General features: G+C 37.7%; 1 protein-coding gene across 1 annotated transcript; it reads right to left on the bottom strand.

Annotated features, from left to right (window-relative positions):
- Nucleotides 1-1,948: 1,948 nt before the first annotated feature.
- LOC113226137 lies at nucleotides 1,949-10,888 on the bottom strand. Its single transcript, XM_026458666.1, has 3 exons — nucleotides 10,849-10,888; nucleotides 10,637-10,743; nucleotides 1,949-2,284 (listed from the first exon to the last, which is right to left on the bottom strand). The coding sequence occupies exons 1-3, from the start codon at nucleotides 10,886-10,888 to the stop codon at nucleotides 1,949-1,951; spliced, it is 483 nt and encodes a 160-aa protein (XP_026314451.1).
- Nucleotides 10,889-17,843: the final 6,955 nt, after the last annotated feature.

The raw sequence follows: 17,843 nt of genomic DNA, 5'->3' as shown, positions 1-17,843 counted from the left end.
AGACCGTTGAAATTTAAAAAAGAACATCATAATTTCAGCAGGGAAGATGGACTCTATTGACATTTTATTGCAATTATTCGCTCACGCGATACATGCAGCCGTAGACGCATACCACACCTAGAGGTGCCGGTGATGATTTTGTACCGATTTATCGGATATCGAAGTTATAACAGGTAAAATAACTAATATTAATTGCTATTTCGGTAACTACTCTAGCAAACCATAAAGTTTTTAATGCCTGGGTCTGTCATTTAAAAAAATAAACAACTTCAAAAATACGTCACGACAACCGTGTGTGTTATTGTTTGGGCTGGTGATTTCGGTGTCTATTTCTTGAAAACATACCGTAAGTAGCGTTTTTTAAGTTTACCCTGAATATAAATGTTTATAAACTATACTTTGAGGAGTAAATTCTTGGTAAACGTTAGAACCACTCAAACGGAATATTATCATATTTATCCAAGTACACCAAAAATTTCATTAGTGCTTTTTTAGTGCAGGATTTGCGGTGTATTACTGCATTTCATTTGAGATGTTTTTGTTGGTAGTACGGAGGGTATTTATTTAGCAATGCAGAATAATAATGTTTATTTATAAAAACTTGTATTTAAACTGAATCCTTTTCTAATTTGCGAAGCCAAATAGCCGCCATTTTGCGGTAGGAGGAGCGCATCGCGTGAGCGGATAAGATAATATTTGTTATTGTGATAAAATTTAGTTGCAATGGCAGCTGAGTCTCATTAGAGTGTCAGAGAAATGGCTAACAGTGATTGAATGAATGAATGTAGTCAGTAGTCAACAAACAGTAAAACAATTAAAAGTTGCAAGTAATTTTGTAACACTAAATATGTAATGATTGTGTCACCAACACCGGTAACCACTATTACTAACTTGATGAAACTTTGATACAATGATAATAATAATAATAATTACTACGTAAGTTCACATGAGTTATATACATAACAAGTTGTAATGTAGAACACAATGTTCCAAAGCTAATATAGAAAGAAAATAAAAATAATAATTGAATAGTAAATGGCTTCATACATCTTTAAGCAAGTTCAAAATTATAGTTTTAAATGACCAATGTATTTTAAATATAATGGTATTGTAATTTTTCATTAATACCGGCGAACGTATTCCAGCATTTGTGCTATGCTATTGTGCATACGTTACAAAATAGTTTTTATTCAGTTCCGCCGCAATATAAATTGAACCTTACGTGGATAATACTATCTTATCTTATATATCTAAATTTATACATATATTAATTTTTATCTTGTTTAATCAGCAATTTAGTCTTCAAATTAAATATTCATATTATTAATACATTACGTAAGAATAGATTACCAAAAAATTGCAATGACAGTTGAATAGTAGCTCGGTGGCTAGCCACTGACAAGACACTATTAATTTTTTCCAGAATATCAAACGTACAAAAGCCTGGCATTGTCCGTCTATCGACACACAAATGAGATGATTTAAATTTGCAGACTTGGAGCCCATTTTGGGGCCAACCAGTTTTTCCTCTGGTAAAAAATCTCATGTAGATATAAGGATGCAGTACTACTTATTAATATTTTAATTCATTTATTTACTTTTAATTAAATTTATTTATTTTTTTAAAATTAAACATTTTATTAAAAAAAATTGCAAAGATCTGAGTGGCACTTGTTTTTTTATCGGGGGGAAATGCTTATGTGGGACTGACGCTCCAATGGAGGGCATACCCACTAAAAACCCCCGGCGCACCCTCTTGGCCGGGTGTTGTGGGCACCGTGGCATCCCGAGGATTCTACCACAACGATGCCCCGGCCACCTTGGTTTCTGCCAAAGTTCCCGCGCTAAGGAGGGGAGGGTCGGACGCTTAACCCATTCCCTCAGACGACGAGTGAGACCGTGTAATGCGGGCAAGGGATCCCCGTCTCTTGTCTGCTGGCCTAGGGAATTAGACGAGCAGCGAACTGCACTCGCCTTCTTCCCCGCCGCCTGCGCCGGATCGCGGTACCGCGGCCTCCTTTTGCGACATCACCTCCTCGCAAAAGAAGGCCACTGCCTCCCACGATTCCACGCCGCTTAGCATGGCAGATACCACGCTAGGCAGCGAGAGATCTCCCCCTATAGTCGCTACCAGAGTGCGGCGTTGCTCACTCCAGCGATTGCTCACCTCTAGGGTGTGTTGTGCCGTATCGTCTGTATCGCCGCACTCATGGCAGGACGTTGAGGCCTCACTCTGGGCGACTTTGGGCAGGTAGTGCCCAAAGCAGCCGTGTCCGCACAGTACCTGCACAAGCCGGTACGTTAGGAGCCCGTGTCTCCTATCGACCCACTGGTCGAAAGATCTGAGTGGCACTGCCACAACGCCTGTCATTCTAAGACATAAGTTGCCAAGTCCAATGTGTCTGTAATTTTACCAGCACTCTTACCGTTCAAAACCGGAATGCAGTAACACTCACATTACGGCTTGGCGGCAGAAATAGGTGACAGTATTTCCCTGGACGAACTCTGTCACAAGGAGTTCTACTGCTACTTATAATAAACTATAATGAAAAATAGGGTGGTTTATAGTAACATTAAGCATAACTGGTTGGTGGATTTACCATCGCGATCAATCGTGATCATGGCTCTTGTAAAGTGTCGAAACGTTTGTTTGTTTAAAAAAAAAATAGTTTTAATTCCAAGGTGTAACAATCGCGAAAATCGAAGACTTAGTAACATTTGTTTTTATACTTCTAGATAATACCAAGTAACGGGAAAAACCAGTCGTCTGTCTGTAGTAAGTGACACTCCTGTCCATAACAGTTGCAGTGGGACTCAGAGATTTGCATCGCAAACTGTGGTACCTCCCGTCACTGCGTACGTTACCCTGAGATATAAGTTGACAAGTCTCATGTGCCTGTAATTTCACCAGCACCGTTACTGCTTGGTGGCAGAAATAGGTAAGGCGGCAGTACATCCCTAGACGAACTCTTTCACAAGGAGCTCTACTGCTACTAGAATTTATTTGTTTTGTTATACTATATTATTGTATTCTGTGAGAGTGTCGAATGCAGCGGAATGTCGGTGACGCGTCGTAAACCGATGCGATACGGCACGATAAAAATAAACTGGTTACCGGCTTTATGATTTAAAAACGCTGATTTAACAATATTTTATATAATAAAAACGGTCAGCTGATCTGTTCAACTTGCTGGTCGCTTTTCAGAAGTATTGAAAATTTCTATGCAAATGCTTTGATGTAGAGAATAAATTTTTTACAGAGTGTTTGCTCATATGTGCATAAAGTCTGAAATCATTAAAAAAATATAATATCACATTAAATTGACTGGGTAATTTTAGTAGCAGCAGAGCTCCTTGTGAAAGAATTCGTCGAGGGTAGCATTACAGTATTTCGGTTTTGAAAGGTAAGGGTGCTGGTGAAATTACAGGCATATGGGACTTGTCAACTTATGTCTCAGGGTGACGGGCGCAGTGGTAGTGCCCCTCAGACCTTTGCAATTAAAACTCTTGAGTGGCACTGTAACTGTTATGGACAGGCGCGTCTCGACCGCAGGCGCACGACTTGTTCACTTGATGTTATAGAAAAAAATATGTTATGCTCATGATCTGTCACAACGCCTAACAAAGTTTACGCAAACGAAAAACGGTCCATTTTCAGTTTTTCCAATAGTGGCTATCAGCGAAAAAATTATTTTATATTTGGATGCTATTTATTATAAAATGATTATATAACTTTAGTATTGTTTAAAGTAATACTGTAGAAAAAAATAAATGTGAGATACTTCACTTTTGCGTTGATAGCCTCAATTAGGATCGAAATTTTTTAATTATAAAATTTTATTGAAGATTTTGTCTTATTGTGTGCGTTTTTTTATATAAAGCAGGAGGCAAAACGAGCAGACGAGCCGCTTGATGGGAGGTGGTCATCGTCGCCCATGGACAATTGCAACATTAGATGAGCTGCCTACGCGTTGCCAGCCTTTGAGAGCCCAAGCGTTTTTTGAAGAACCCCATGTCAATACGCAAAGAAAATACTTCAGGAGGAAGATCATTCCACATCTTGCAGGTTCGAGAAAGATATGAACCTTATTCCCGCGTTGTTTTACAATGCCAGGCACCTATGATGTAGGGATGGGCTGTACTACTTTGGCGAGAGGTACGATGGTGGAAACAAGACTGTGGTACTAGTTCGAAAATTTCTTCTGAGCAGTTCCCATTATAAGGACGGTAGAACACACACAGAGTCAACGTCAACGTCGTTAAATCTTTAACTATATGCAAAAAATCGCCATTTTCTCTTATCTCCGAAATTTATGTCTTTTGGTCGCACTTGATTGGTGTTTTTTTTTTATATTTTTTATTTGTTACACATATTGCTTTTTCTGCATTGACTTACAAATATATGGACGACGGGTCTAATACAAAAACCACGAAAAAAATGTCCCATGTCAACCTATTTAAACGTAGTGACATGTAAAGGAATATGAAAAAGCTAAAACGATGAATTTAAATTGTAATGTCATCGCAGTACTGTCTAATTTTGCTTGCTTCGCTGTCAGTCGAACAAACGAAGACTAAAGCGTGAATGACGCTCTGTGTACGATTTTAACGCCCTATAAGTTCGGACACTTTTTAGCGCGGACCCGACGTCCATATAATTGTAAGTCAATGTTTTTCTGTGATCAAAATAGGTTCTTCGGTCTTGTGAATGCTACAAGGCCGAAGAACTATTCGCGACGCCATTTCATTTTATTGTTTGCGTTATTTAGGCGAATTAGAATAAATCCTCACCAGAAAAATCTAACTTTCAATGTTTAATTCAATGACATAATTCAAAAGTCAAAAAGAGAGTAATCCTCAAATATCAGTACGTTTCGTTTATTTTAAACGTGAATATACTCGACCCTACGCAATAATCTCCGCAACTGGTTCAGTTTTATTTTACCACTTTTGTGGTCTTTATTGCGTCACGGGAAATGTCACATTGGTTTGTACTGATTGCAAATATACGTTTGTGGTACAGTATAAATAATTCATTGGTTCCAACAGTGCTGGATTAACGCACAGTATGAATGAGATATAGAGTACGAAAAGATAACAATGTCCATACAAGTCAAGTGCGAATAACGCCCTTCACTAAAGCGATTGGTCATTCTGAATTATATCTTATAGTTTTTATCACAACTCTGTATATTCTCCTAATGTAAGCTTTTTGAACGAAGTTTGGCAATTTATGGCGTCGCGCAAACGTAGAATCTGTGTCTTGTGCTCAATGCAAGTAACCGATAACTAGTAGTAATCCCTTCTATAATCCATAATTGTGTCCAGAAGCAGCAACCGCATCCATGGTTTTCTCTAATGGTATCCTGTGGCGGTAATCCAAAGTGTCCACGTTTACGCAGCGGGTCAGCTACTCAAAACGCAAACGGGGCCAATTTCCTAAATCACCGCCATTCGTGTTTTCCAAAAGCATTGCTTTTCTGTCTTTTCTCAAGTAAAGGAACAGAATAAAATCATTTTGTCTAAATGGACTTTTATCTTCTTTTTTCTCTTCATTTTGTACCATGGATCACTAATTTGATTCATTTCTGAAATAAAAATGTATTATAGTTCGAGTTCAGAACGCTGTAATTCTATCAGGGTTCGGAGTAATAATTACAGTTGATATAGAAATTATTTGGAACAACGAAATGCTACGTGTATCCGAGACGTATCCAAACGTGTCAAATGCCAATCTCAAAAAGTTACAAGACGAATTGTTTTCTTTGCGTTTTCTCACTATTTGTTCAACGAACTCAAAAGTTCGTGGAATTACATCTACTTGCCAAGTTTTATTGAAATCGGTTAACGGAAAGTGCGCGAAGCCGGATTCGTCCCCCAATTTGCCACTCTTAGCTGTGGAACATTTTCTTAAAAATTAAACGGGGTTAACAAAAAAATGAAAATCGGTTCACAATTAATGCTAGAGTTATCGCGTAACACATATATAAAAAAATACAGTCTAATTGAGAACTTCCTCCTTTTTTGAAGTCGGTTAAAAACCATGAATCAGCGGATAGTTATCAAATAATTAATATAATGATCACGATAATTATCAAAGGAAACAAATATTTTAATAATTTCGAAGTTTGAATTTTACGCATCAACTTATGTATATTTTATTATGACCAAGTGCTATTTTATTTAGATGAAGATTAGGCCGCAATTACATGGCCGAATTCGTAAAATGTGATAGTGCAATATTTTTACTAAAATGGCAGTACATTCTCTACTGTACAATACATATACTCGCTCCTGCGGCTTGCCCGCCGTTCATCTTTCAGTGCTCAACCCCCATTAGCATAACTAGTTCCATTAAAAATATTACAACGACTTGATTAGTGACTATGAATATTGTGTTTCAGGCTTTAGTCATATTACTGTTTGAATTTTAATGTAAGTTGGTTTAGAGTAAAGTTTATTAGCGGTAGGTTTATTTGTATTTCCACGGTCTGGGGAGACTGGACTGCTCTATCTATTTCTACTGCAAAGCAACATTGCTGTGTTCTCGGTTGGAAATTTAAGAGAGTCTGTGCAATAGCAGACACAGGTATGAAGATCTTGTAAAGGATTCTAGAATCGCAAATATTACAAAAAGTTAATAATGTAATATTTATTTATTGAACATGATGTTTTACTACCATGATTTTCTTGTACAGGAAATTAGAGAAACGGCTTTTAGAAAATTGTTATTATATTGTTAATGAATTTTCAGAACATACCTAATAAACAAGTGTAGTACATATTATGAACTAATATCTTTGTTTAATGTAACGGTAAGATACGCTGCACTAATTAATAACTTCTTTGTAAGTTTTTATTCAAACATATCTCATGCAAATAAAATAATGTCATTTAATTGCATTTATTTTTTTTGTGAAAATTATTCACTAGTTTTTTTTAGATTCTATGTCTGTACTATATCAAAGGTTCCATGTCTGTGCTATTGGCCTACATTTTGTCTTTGACAGTATGTACATAAAGTGCTGTTAAATGACATTTGAGTGTCTTGGAACTATGTGTAATAGAAGTATTTATTGAGAATACTAAAATGTTTACTACTACTTAATACTAAATATTTTCTTTCTTTTTTTTTTCTTTGGGAGAATGTGTGAGAGGAGTGTTTACAAAGAACGGTTATTTGTACTTAATAGTGAATACTTAATACTAAATTTGTATTTATGTTATTACAAGGATATCAAGGATCGAACACAGACAAAAATTCCATCAATCTGACTGAACTCTAACCAGTTTTTGTTCCGGAGTCGCTGCTCTTAACCATTAATTTTATAAACTCAAGTGACGGGACGAAAAAGTTGTGTTCCTGGTGGCAAGGAACAAGTTCGCCTAGAACTATTGAAGTGCCAACTAGAACTTCAAATCGCTTAGATTATAATAAAGACATAACGATGCTGGTGAAATCATAGACACATGGTACTTGTCAACCACAAGTACAACCATGTGTCTATAATACGTGTCAACTATAAATACCATGTGCCTATAATTTCACCAACACCGTTATCCAAGAACGCAGTATTATATTAATGCTTGGCGACAGAAACAGGTACGTTGACAATGCTTCCCTAGACGAACTCTTTTACAAGGAGTTCTAATGCTACTAGCTCCTCGGCGGCTACCTAATTAATAACTTTCCATCAAATAGACCGTCAACTATTTGCCTTCATTGTCTTTGATGTCAAAATTCATGGGGAATATTCGGCTTATTGGAATGTGAAGCGAACTAACGCACATGACGAGATACTTTTACGGACAACAGCACATCACACTACACATTTTTGTTCGAAAATCGCCTCCAGTGCAACGTAACAAGATACGTCAATGTGTAGCTTGATGTGCTGTGGACTGTACATGAGACTATATGGGGTATACCCTTTTTATCCCTTGATGTATTCAATCTTATTTGTATTGGCTATGGTTGGATACAACAAGTTGGAACCAAGAAAGGATTTGGCTCTCATAAAATATATACTGCGAGTATTGAGAGTTAAAATTTAAAACCTGTGAGTGCTGCAATCAGTCTGTTTATGCGTGCCAAACGAGTACATGCACCGGCGCCGTCGACGCTGGACAAGTCTCGTACCCGCACCATTCCACACTAAATCGAGTACCTGAAGAAGTAGAAATTTTTACTTGTTTTGAGAGCGAGTTAATGAAGACAACACAGTTTTTGCTTTGTTCATAATTAATTCTATTTTATTGTATATTATTAATTATTATCCTTTATTAGAACTTGGCTTTAATTAAGTGTTATTTGATTTTTAGTTCGGAACTTAATCATGTTTAAAACATACGTTAATTACCTCGACGTTTCTGACGTATAGGGAATGGATGACCATGGATGTTGCAATACGTCGAGGTAATTAAAATACGTTTTATATATGATTAAGTCCCGAACTAAAAATCAAATAATGAGTGAAATTCGTGAAAGTTTACACTTAATAAAGCGTTATTGAGTTTCAATAATAATAATAATAATTTTTAATTGTATTACGTTATGTGATTGATTATGTTATAAAATGCTACAATGTTGTATTGGGATTGTAAAAATAGTTGTACATATGAATAAAACATAAATAAAAATATTTAATAAAGTTTATGACTAATTAACTACATGACGAGGATGCTATTAAAAGAATTGCCCCTAGCCACCTCTCTCTAACAAAACCAGATAATTTGGCTGGATTATACCTTGTCACACATTATGCATATACTTCAAACTATACAGACAAAACAAAAACGTTCCACCACAATTCAACAGGTGATCATCGTACTCATGACATAAAAAAACATACAATAACTTTTACAAATTTGTATTTTGGGAATAACGTTGCCATAATAATACACTCATCGAATTGTCTAGGAATTAAGCACGTTTTTGGTAATTATTGAAAATCTGAGGGCCTAGCCAACGTGTCTTTTTGTTAGCGATATCGCCAATGGAATAGAAAGACAATGTATGGGATTGACATAAGCGTAAGAAATGTCACGTGATGTAGCGTAACGAACGATAAATTGGTAGCCAATGTTCACTTTCTATTCCATCAAACGGAACGTCCAACTCGTACGACAACTCCCATATAAACCGTAGCTAAAGTGACAATTTTGACAATCGCTTACGCTCACTATCTATTCCATCGATTGATTACGAAGCGATCGCCAACATCTTGTAGAAAACGAAACAAAATGGCGATTTTATAATCAGCTGGTGAAGTGTTGTGTTTGTGCAAATTTTTATAAATAACTTTGAAATGCATTCGCTTCGACTCTTGTGGGCTGCTCATAATGAAGAAGTGTGAAGTACGTTGCTACTTTGACTGCGCTGCCCGTGGCTGCGTAGAGATCTTCCCTCGTACAGGTGTTAAGACACAAGGTGCACAACAGCAAGGGCTGCATGGACTGCGCTGGGGCACCGCAATCACATTGAGTTTGACCAGCATCCCTGAAACCCCATTTACACATCGTGTCTCTGCAGCGTCCTACTTGAGTGCGTAGGCGATTTAAGGACTTCCACACGGGCCACCGCAGGTCGCAACCTGGTGGTAGTTGCTCTTGAGGTACTATGAAACCAGGTAGTGGGGGATTTGTCCGTTTCCACAATACACACCTAGTGACAGTTGGATAGTCACTCGTAGCCTCTGTGGTGCGCAGGAAACTTTTATGGCTTTTGAGGCGAGCTCGGGGAATTTGGTGGCCATATCAAGGGTATCGACTGTCACTCTCTTGTTTGTACTTCTCCGCGGAGCATACTACATCCCGACGCCGTGGTGATCCAATACCTGCTAGAGGATATACCATATTGAGGGAAGTTGGCTTGAGACAGCTGGTGGTGACATTAAGCGCTACGTCAACAAGTCCTGCATGTGCAGACCTATGCCACACCGGACACGCGTATTCACCAGCCGAGAAACACAAGGTCAAACCTGTAGTTCGTAGGACATCTGACGCTACTCCCCAATTGGTGGATGTTAAACGTCGAATGAGGTTATTGCGTGAGCTGACCTTTATTTTGGTCTTTTGACAGTGCGGTTTGAAGGTGAGTGATCTGTCCAGTGTAACCCCCAGATATTTAGGAAAATACTCATGTTGGATCTTGACTCCTTGCCAGGTGATGCTTAGCGCTTGGTTAGCCTGATGGTTGCGCAGAGGAAAACACACGTCTGGGTTTTTGATGGGTTGGGCCTGAGACCGTTTATATCATAATACGTTCCCAGCTCATTCAAGGCTGAGATCAGGTTCTCCTCGGCCTCTTCGAAAGTTGGTACATGGGTTGTCTAGGTGGCTAGGTCGTCCGTATATAGGAAACGTGTTGTAGATGGGCTGCTGTGTTGATCATTGGTGTAGATGTTGAAAAGAGTTGGGGTAAGGACACTCCCTTGGGGAAGTCCGTTATTTACGCAGCGCCATCTGCGTTTTTCAGAGAGAAAGTGAACAAAGAAGCGACGGTTACGTAGAAGCTCACACAGTATCCGAACAAACCCAAGGTCACTGGTCAGTTCTTCGACTTTTCGTAAGAGTCTTCGTATATTTACAGTTTCATAAGCAGCTGTTAAATCAACCAAGACCTAGCCTGTTATACAGTTTCTCTCGAGGCCATCCTCGATATGCTGGGTGAGCATGAGAACCTGGCCACAGCAAGCCTTTCCGGGTCTGAATCCTGCTCCTGTTCGTCCATCAGTTGCGGATCTACGAATGGTGTTAGACGGTTGAGGAGCAGTCTCTCAAACAGTTTGTAAAGATGGCGCAACAGCGAAATGGGCCTATAGCTTTTGGGATCATAGGGAGACTTACCAGGCTTCAAGTGAGCCACAACTTTTGCTCTTCTCCACATTTTGGGGATCCTATGACTTTCAAGGCAGTAGTTGAAACATTCTAGCAGTCAAGTTACTGCTAGTGGGCGGAGATGTTTAATGTGCTCAACCACAAGGTCGTCTACTCCTGCTGCCTTTCCGTTCTTTAATAATTTAATCCCCAGAGTCAATTAAGTAAGTAATGGTTTGCTGATCTCATTAGTAAACTCATTTCAGTTACGTATTTCCCGGACCCTCGATAACCGTTTGGGTGGTTTACTGTTAAGTAAGAGCTGATGTGCTACCTGGTTGGCTGAAACTAGATCAGGTTTCGCAGGAGGGGGTGGATCTCCCGTAAGTTTCTGGACAGCAGACCACGCTTTCTTACTATTCCGCGTCATATCAACGTTACAGTCTGTATGCATCCACTTTTCTTTCCGATTTTGACTGACCATGTGTAAAAGTTCATTCCCAGCTATAAGGGTCTCCTTATTAAGAATGGGTCCTTAGTGTACAGTTGCTCGTAGTTAGCTAGACGTTTAGTGGATTCCTTATTCAGGCCCGGGGTACACGAGTTACGACAACCTCTAGCGATGCTTTGCCTCGATGCTATTTTTATGATGTTTATGAACGTTTGATAGTTGTCAGATATTGGCTTCAAGTCAGTTTTACCTAGCTTCCCGTCTATAATCTCCGAGAAATGGTCCCAGTTTGCTTTGGCTAGATTAAACCGACGCTTAAATGGTGCTTGCATAGGTGTTATAGCAGCATGGACTATTTGGCCTGTGCTGTGTCCTGGAGATAGGGGCACAAATCGTCTTGGCACAGAGAGGACCTATATTAGAGATAATAATAATTAAGTCAGGTTTATATCCCTTCCTCCATCGACAGCTATTAAACGATGGAGAGAGTTTGGGGTTATGGAGCAGAGTAAGGTCTAAAGAATCTGTCCACTCTTCTACCGCTGCACCGTCGAAATTCATTTCTTTGTACCTCCAAGACAGACTGTAACTGTTGAAGTCACCAACAACTATTTTAGTGGACTGGTCGTCAAAGTTCCTGGTTTTACAAAACTCGAATGGTTGATTTGTCAGCTTATACACAGATGAGATTATACATGTTCCGATATTTATGGAAATTATTTCTATGGAATTTACAATTTGAGATGATACGGATGTTACATTTAGGCTACATTTTGTAAAGATGGCACTGCCATACTTTTCATGTGGTATCTCAGCTGTAAGTGTCATACCAGGTATTTGTGGCCTAAGATGTTCTTGACCACGGTGTGTTTCTTGGACACACAAGACATTACACTGCGTCGCAAAACTAAGTTCTGAAAGAAGAGTCGATTTATTAATAGAAAAACCTTCGATGTTAATTGAGATGACCTTCAGAGCTGGTTTTAGAAGTGAAGACTTTGGAAGGGGGTCGTAAGTCGGTGAAGCATCGTGTTGAAAAGATTAGCCAGCCTAGGCAAAGCGTTACCGTGGCTAGCTGTTACCGGTGTGCGCCACGAGGAGGCTCTTTCCATGCGCATCATCAACATCAACATCAGGTTTATTAATTAATTTTTGTTACACCAATGGATTTGTTTTGGTTAATTTAATTTTCAAATTCAAATTATAAAAGTGACCAAAAAGAAAATTTTAAAAGCCTGATGTTTAGTAATTGGCAAACATGCTTGATTCCTAGACATTTTTGATATGCGTATATAATGCACACACTCATAGCCCCATACTAGGGAATCATGTATCGCAGGTGCCATGGACACACTCATAGACAACTATAAATTACACCCACAATCACGAGAGAAATAAATGTAGGCCATACAAATATTTCTCCCAGCCCGGAAATCAAACCCGGGATCTCTGAGTGGTAGACCAACATGGCCAAACCGTAACCGTTACAGAAGTAACAAGACGAACCAGTTGTGCGCCTGGTGGTAACCGACACGCCTGTACATAACAGTTACATTGCTACTTAGAATTTTAAATCTCAAAAATTTGAGAAGCATTGCCACTGCGCCCGTCACCCTGAGACATAAATTGAAAAATCGCATGTACCTGTAACTTCACCAGTATCCCTATGAAAACCAGAACCCAGTAATGTTCATATTACTGCTTGGCGGCAGAAATAGGTTAAGATGGCAATACTTCCCGGGACGAACTCTTTCACATGGAGCTCTACTGGCTATTATAATCTGTACCTTTTCAAATGGCAGTGTTTATTTTGTAAAGAGAATTCTTTTTTAATTTCATAGGTAATAACGTAAAAACGCAACACACTGATAGCCCCGCAGTAGAGAAACCCTGTATTGCGGGTGCCATGGGCACACACATAGGCAACCACAAATTACACCCAAATTCACGAGATAAATAAATATAGGCTATACCGATATTCCTCCTGGGAATCGAACCCAGGACCTCTTCGTGGCAGTCCAGTATGGGAGGCAGTTCATGTATAAGTTTTTGGTAATGTTATATGTTAACCAGCTAAACTACATGCTCTACAGGTACGTTGACTTCATTAAAAGCTAGCCAGACAAAGTTTAGGGTGGTAAATCAAGCGTGTTCATTAGAAAGTTGGAAGTAAATATGAAAAACAAACGAAACAAGGGCACGTTTGTATAGACATTTAATTTACTTACTTAGGTAAATTTACATATTATTTATAAACAATCATTATAAATGTTTAATTGTGTTTTACTATTAGTAACACTTGAATGCGAAACTTATGTATAGGTTTGTCGGAATAAATAAGGTTTGAATTCTGTCTATTCTGAGAAATATTAAATTATACACAAAAATATATATATATTATTTAATTATTAATATTCTATTATACACAAAAAAGAATTGAATACCAATTCAATAAAATGTTAAGTTACAATTAATAGCGACATCTCTAGCCAGGGCTGGTAGCTGTAAAGGTGCCTAACTGTGTGACGAAATACTTTCATAGATTTCTCATACATGTCGCTACGGCTAAAAAGTCGTTAAAAACCAGACCATACAAAGATCCTACAAACACGTACAGAAAAATTCGTGAGGTCCGCTGGTTCGTTCAGTGGCTTAGTTGGCATAGCATCTGTCACGGTTTGCTACAAGACGTATTAATAATTATATAGTTATATAGTTTCATTTCCAATAATAGAACAAAAAAAAACTCAACATGTTTGTTTGATTGCGAACTGGTATTACATGAATTCATATTTAAAAAAACTTGTATCTATATAAACCGAGGTTTATAACATAAAACTGTTATTTAATGATTGTTATCAAAAATTAAAATATAGAATTTAAATTTATATATATTGTATTTGGTCTGTGAATATAATCTATTCAAGAGGTTTCAAATCGGTATATCAACTTGTTTAGCTCGATATAGACATACCTACATATTATATGATATCATGTTTTTGCCTATGAATTGCATAAAATTTACGACAATGCATTATTACACTCGTTCCGTGTATACGTGACGTCACACGCACGTTACCAAGGGGTATAATTATCTTGAAGGCTTATGAGCGCATTCCACAATAACCGCTACCGTCGTCTTTATTGACGAATAAAACCCGCGATCCAACTTAATATTGCCGGAATCGAACGGTGCGTCGTTCAGCATTGTTGAAATACCGTATTAATTGATAATTTAATAAAAAATAATAAGTATCCAAAAATAATTTGCAATTCTTGTCTTTTTTTGACCGACTTCAAAAAAAGGAGGAGGTTCGACTGTATTTTTTTTTTTGTATGTTACGCGACAACTCCGGTATTTGTGGACCGGTTTTTGTAGGAAAGAGGATACCTCCATAGCGGTCCCATTTAATTTTGAAGAAAATCATCCACCTCTAAGGGTGGCTGTTTCTCGCATGAAGATTCTTATAAATAACGCCTAAATTTTATTCTAAGGAGCAATTATTTTAATGGTTTATTTTTATTATCTCCTGTGTCAAGTTCCCTATTGTGGCGAACTAGGGGATATTTCAATAAAATTGGGCAATTAGATGTAATTCCACGTACTTTTGAGGTCGGTTTTTTAGTACTCTGTACTGAGATTATTATTTAAATCTATGGACTTGTTCTTGACCACTACCTAGCTCTGGAGCAAAAGATAAGGTCTACAATGGAACCAGCTCGCCCAGAAGATGTCTTTTCAGTCGCAGCAGATGCCGTTTCCTTCACCGAAAATATCATGGTAAATTCCAAATAAAAGTAGAATATGTTGGTTTGCTGTTTATTCAGACGATCAAATTTACCTCGTAGAATTAGTTTTCCACATCAACATTCGTAGTGCTTCGACGGTCAATTTGGTTATTGTATATTAAAGAATATCGGTTTTCTGGCGACCTGCGCTTACGGTTGGAATGAATTGCTGAAACCGAACAATGGGGCTATAGTAGCATAATTTTGGAGGATTGGAAAAAGATTGCTATGATGATTTTTTGGTTTAAACGTTACGACTGTAGCTGCCCAGTTGCCGTGCTTTCACGTAAGGCAACAATATTCACAGCCTTACTTATAAACACCATTTAACTTTAAATAATACTATAAAAAATGTTTAAAAAAAAAGGGTTACCCATAAACATTAATTAGTGTTAAGTGATTAATAAATTTGTTGTTTAAATAGCTGTCAACTTAAACACCATAGGAACCTTGTTTAACTCGTTAACTAACAACATGGCTGACATTAATCAGCTGTTAGCAGATCAGAAACCGTCAATGAGTTCAGCAGATTTATTTTGATTTTTGTTGTGAGAAAACTTTTACTTGAATTGTGAAAAAAATGGAACAATTTCGGCGTGATATAGCAGATTTGCGGTACGTTAGACGGAGGCACGCAAAGAAGAAGAATAATACGATCCACTGCACCAGTTAGATGAACATGAGTTTAGGAAACGATAGCGTTTTGCGTTTTGATAGCGTGAAAATAATAGACAATGAGTTTGTTAGTATTCGTCTTTGATTCAATATTTAGATTTTCGCTCCAAATGTCAAATGAGAACCACCTGACAACATTTTTTTTGTTTTTTGGCTTTCTATAGCTATTTTTAATGGTTTAATCTTCTAAAGTTGCCATGGTAATGATTTTTTCCCCATTGAACATTACTTAACTAAGCAGCGTTTAACTTTTTTTTATAGGTAATTTAAAGTTAAATAGTGCTTAAAATCTTAAATAATGCTTAACTAAATATTGATTAAAGGGATATGTAGTTGTTTTATATTAGTAAGGCTGTTAACTTTTTCGGAATAATACAACCACGCGGTCGCCGCGCGGAAGCTGCCGCGTAGACCAAACATAAGCCAGCCTCCCTCGCGCGCCCGGGACGCTCATTTAAGTTAAAATGTAAAAGGTAAATCCATAGAGCGTATTTCATCATAACAGTTAGAGATACACGTGGTCGCTGCGTGGCGACAGTGGCGTGAACGCGATGAAATTCGTGTTGAATAAACGCCCTAATGGTTTGACCTCTCAAAGAGTGGCCGTGGTTTCGAATTCGGGCTCGCACCGTTGAGTTCTCTGAATCTATGTGCGCTATTTAATTAGAAATTTAAAGTGAGCTTTTCGGTGAAAGAAAGAAGAAGAAGAAGGTTCATCACAACCCTTGAAAAACGTGTGAAGTTCCTACTACATTGCATTGCATTGGGCCAGAGTGGTGAACTATGGCTTATACCCTCGCCTGGGAGGAGACCCATTAGTGGGACGTGTAAATATTTTAATGATGAAGTGTTGCTGACCCAGCACTCAGAAATAAAAGAGCAAACTATGCCAAACTACTCGTACATCAAACAAGTACCAATTAGATTTTAGATTCAAGGTTGCCGAGACCTCATTTCATTTTAACGATCGTTTTGGATTAAACTCAGACAGTAAGCCGCACTAAAGGTTTAAAATTAACAGTGGTTTCGTTGATTCATAACAAATTTATGACCTCTACACATGGTGCCAGTTCGGGTATTAGTTTAGTTGTTTAGTTGAAAAGGTAAGTTTGTGTAACTAAATTAATTACGGCTATGGTCCATTTAGCAGGTGACAGTAACGTAATCATCTATATCTAAAGTTTTAGAATTATTTATTTTATTATCAATCACTACTAAAATATGTTAAACAGCTTTTACACCGTGCATTGTGGTAAAAATGGATATTTTAAATAAATTACATGTATAAAATTATTTCAAAATAACCTGTTAAAATATGGCCTGGGTCCTTGTGGGGAAAAGGTTCATTAAAGAGCTTTTAGTTCGCCTCGTTTAAGCCTCTAGTACCCAGAAGGATGGGCGTTACTTCCACTGAAGAATAAGTTTAGCTGTCAGCGCCCTGGGCTAGACATCCCACAGCGCTGTCGACTGAAATATTTTACCTTTGACAGTTAATGTTCAAACTTTGGATTCTTGATTTAGTAGACTGTAGCAGGTAGGTCTGGTCGTCATGCAAAACACAATTTTAGAGAAACTTTAATATTAATTTTGTAGTAACAAATTGAGTATTTACAATACGCTTCCGAGAATGGTTGAGGAGAGAGAGAAAAAAAACTATAGATTAAAACTGAACTTCTTTTGTTTTAATCAAAATATAGAAAGGCCGAAGATTTCATAATCCTGTCGCGAACTTCTTACTGTCTTTGTGTGTGTTATTATTTTCCTTATCAATTGTGGTAATATTTATTTAATTGATTTCATTGCGTTTATTTCCTATAATGCCACCAAGGAAATAATATACTAAATATTCTTGTCATATAAAAAATACAACATACATACTAGTATTAACTAAAACCATAGAGTATATAACCAGAAATAGAGACTCATCAGGCAAATGGGCCTTATATCACTTTTAAAAACTCTCGTTTGCACTGAAATTATAAATTAGAAAGCTGATATAGTACAGCGCCATCAACTGACCTATGTGCACGTCTCCGTATATTCCAAAAATGTTCTGTATTTATTGTAATAAGCATAATATCTCTAACAATGGGGGAACTATTCGGTGTTG

Source organism: Hyposmocoma kahamanoa, unplaced genomic scaffold, assembly GCF_003589595.1.
Source record: "Hyposmocoma kahamanoa isolate Upper Pololo Valley unplaced genomic scaffold, ASM358959v1 182, whole genome shotgun sequence".
Taxonomy (NCBI): domain Eukaryota; kingdom Metazoa; phylum Arthropoda; class Insecta; order Lepidoptera; family Cosmopterigidae; genus Hyposmocoma; species Hyposmocoma kahamanoa.
Note: the sequence above shows the minus strand (reverse complement) of the source record. Positions and strands in the feature narration are given on the sequence as shown.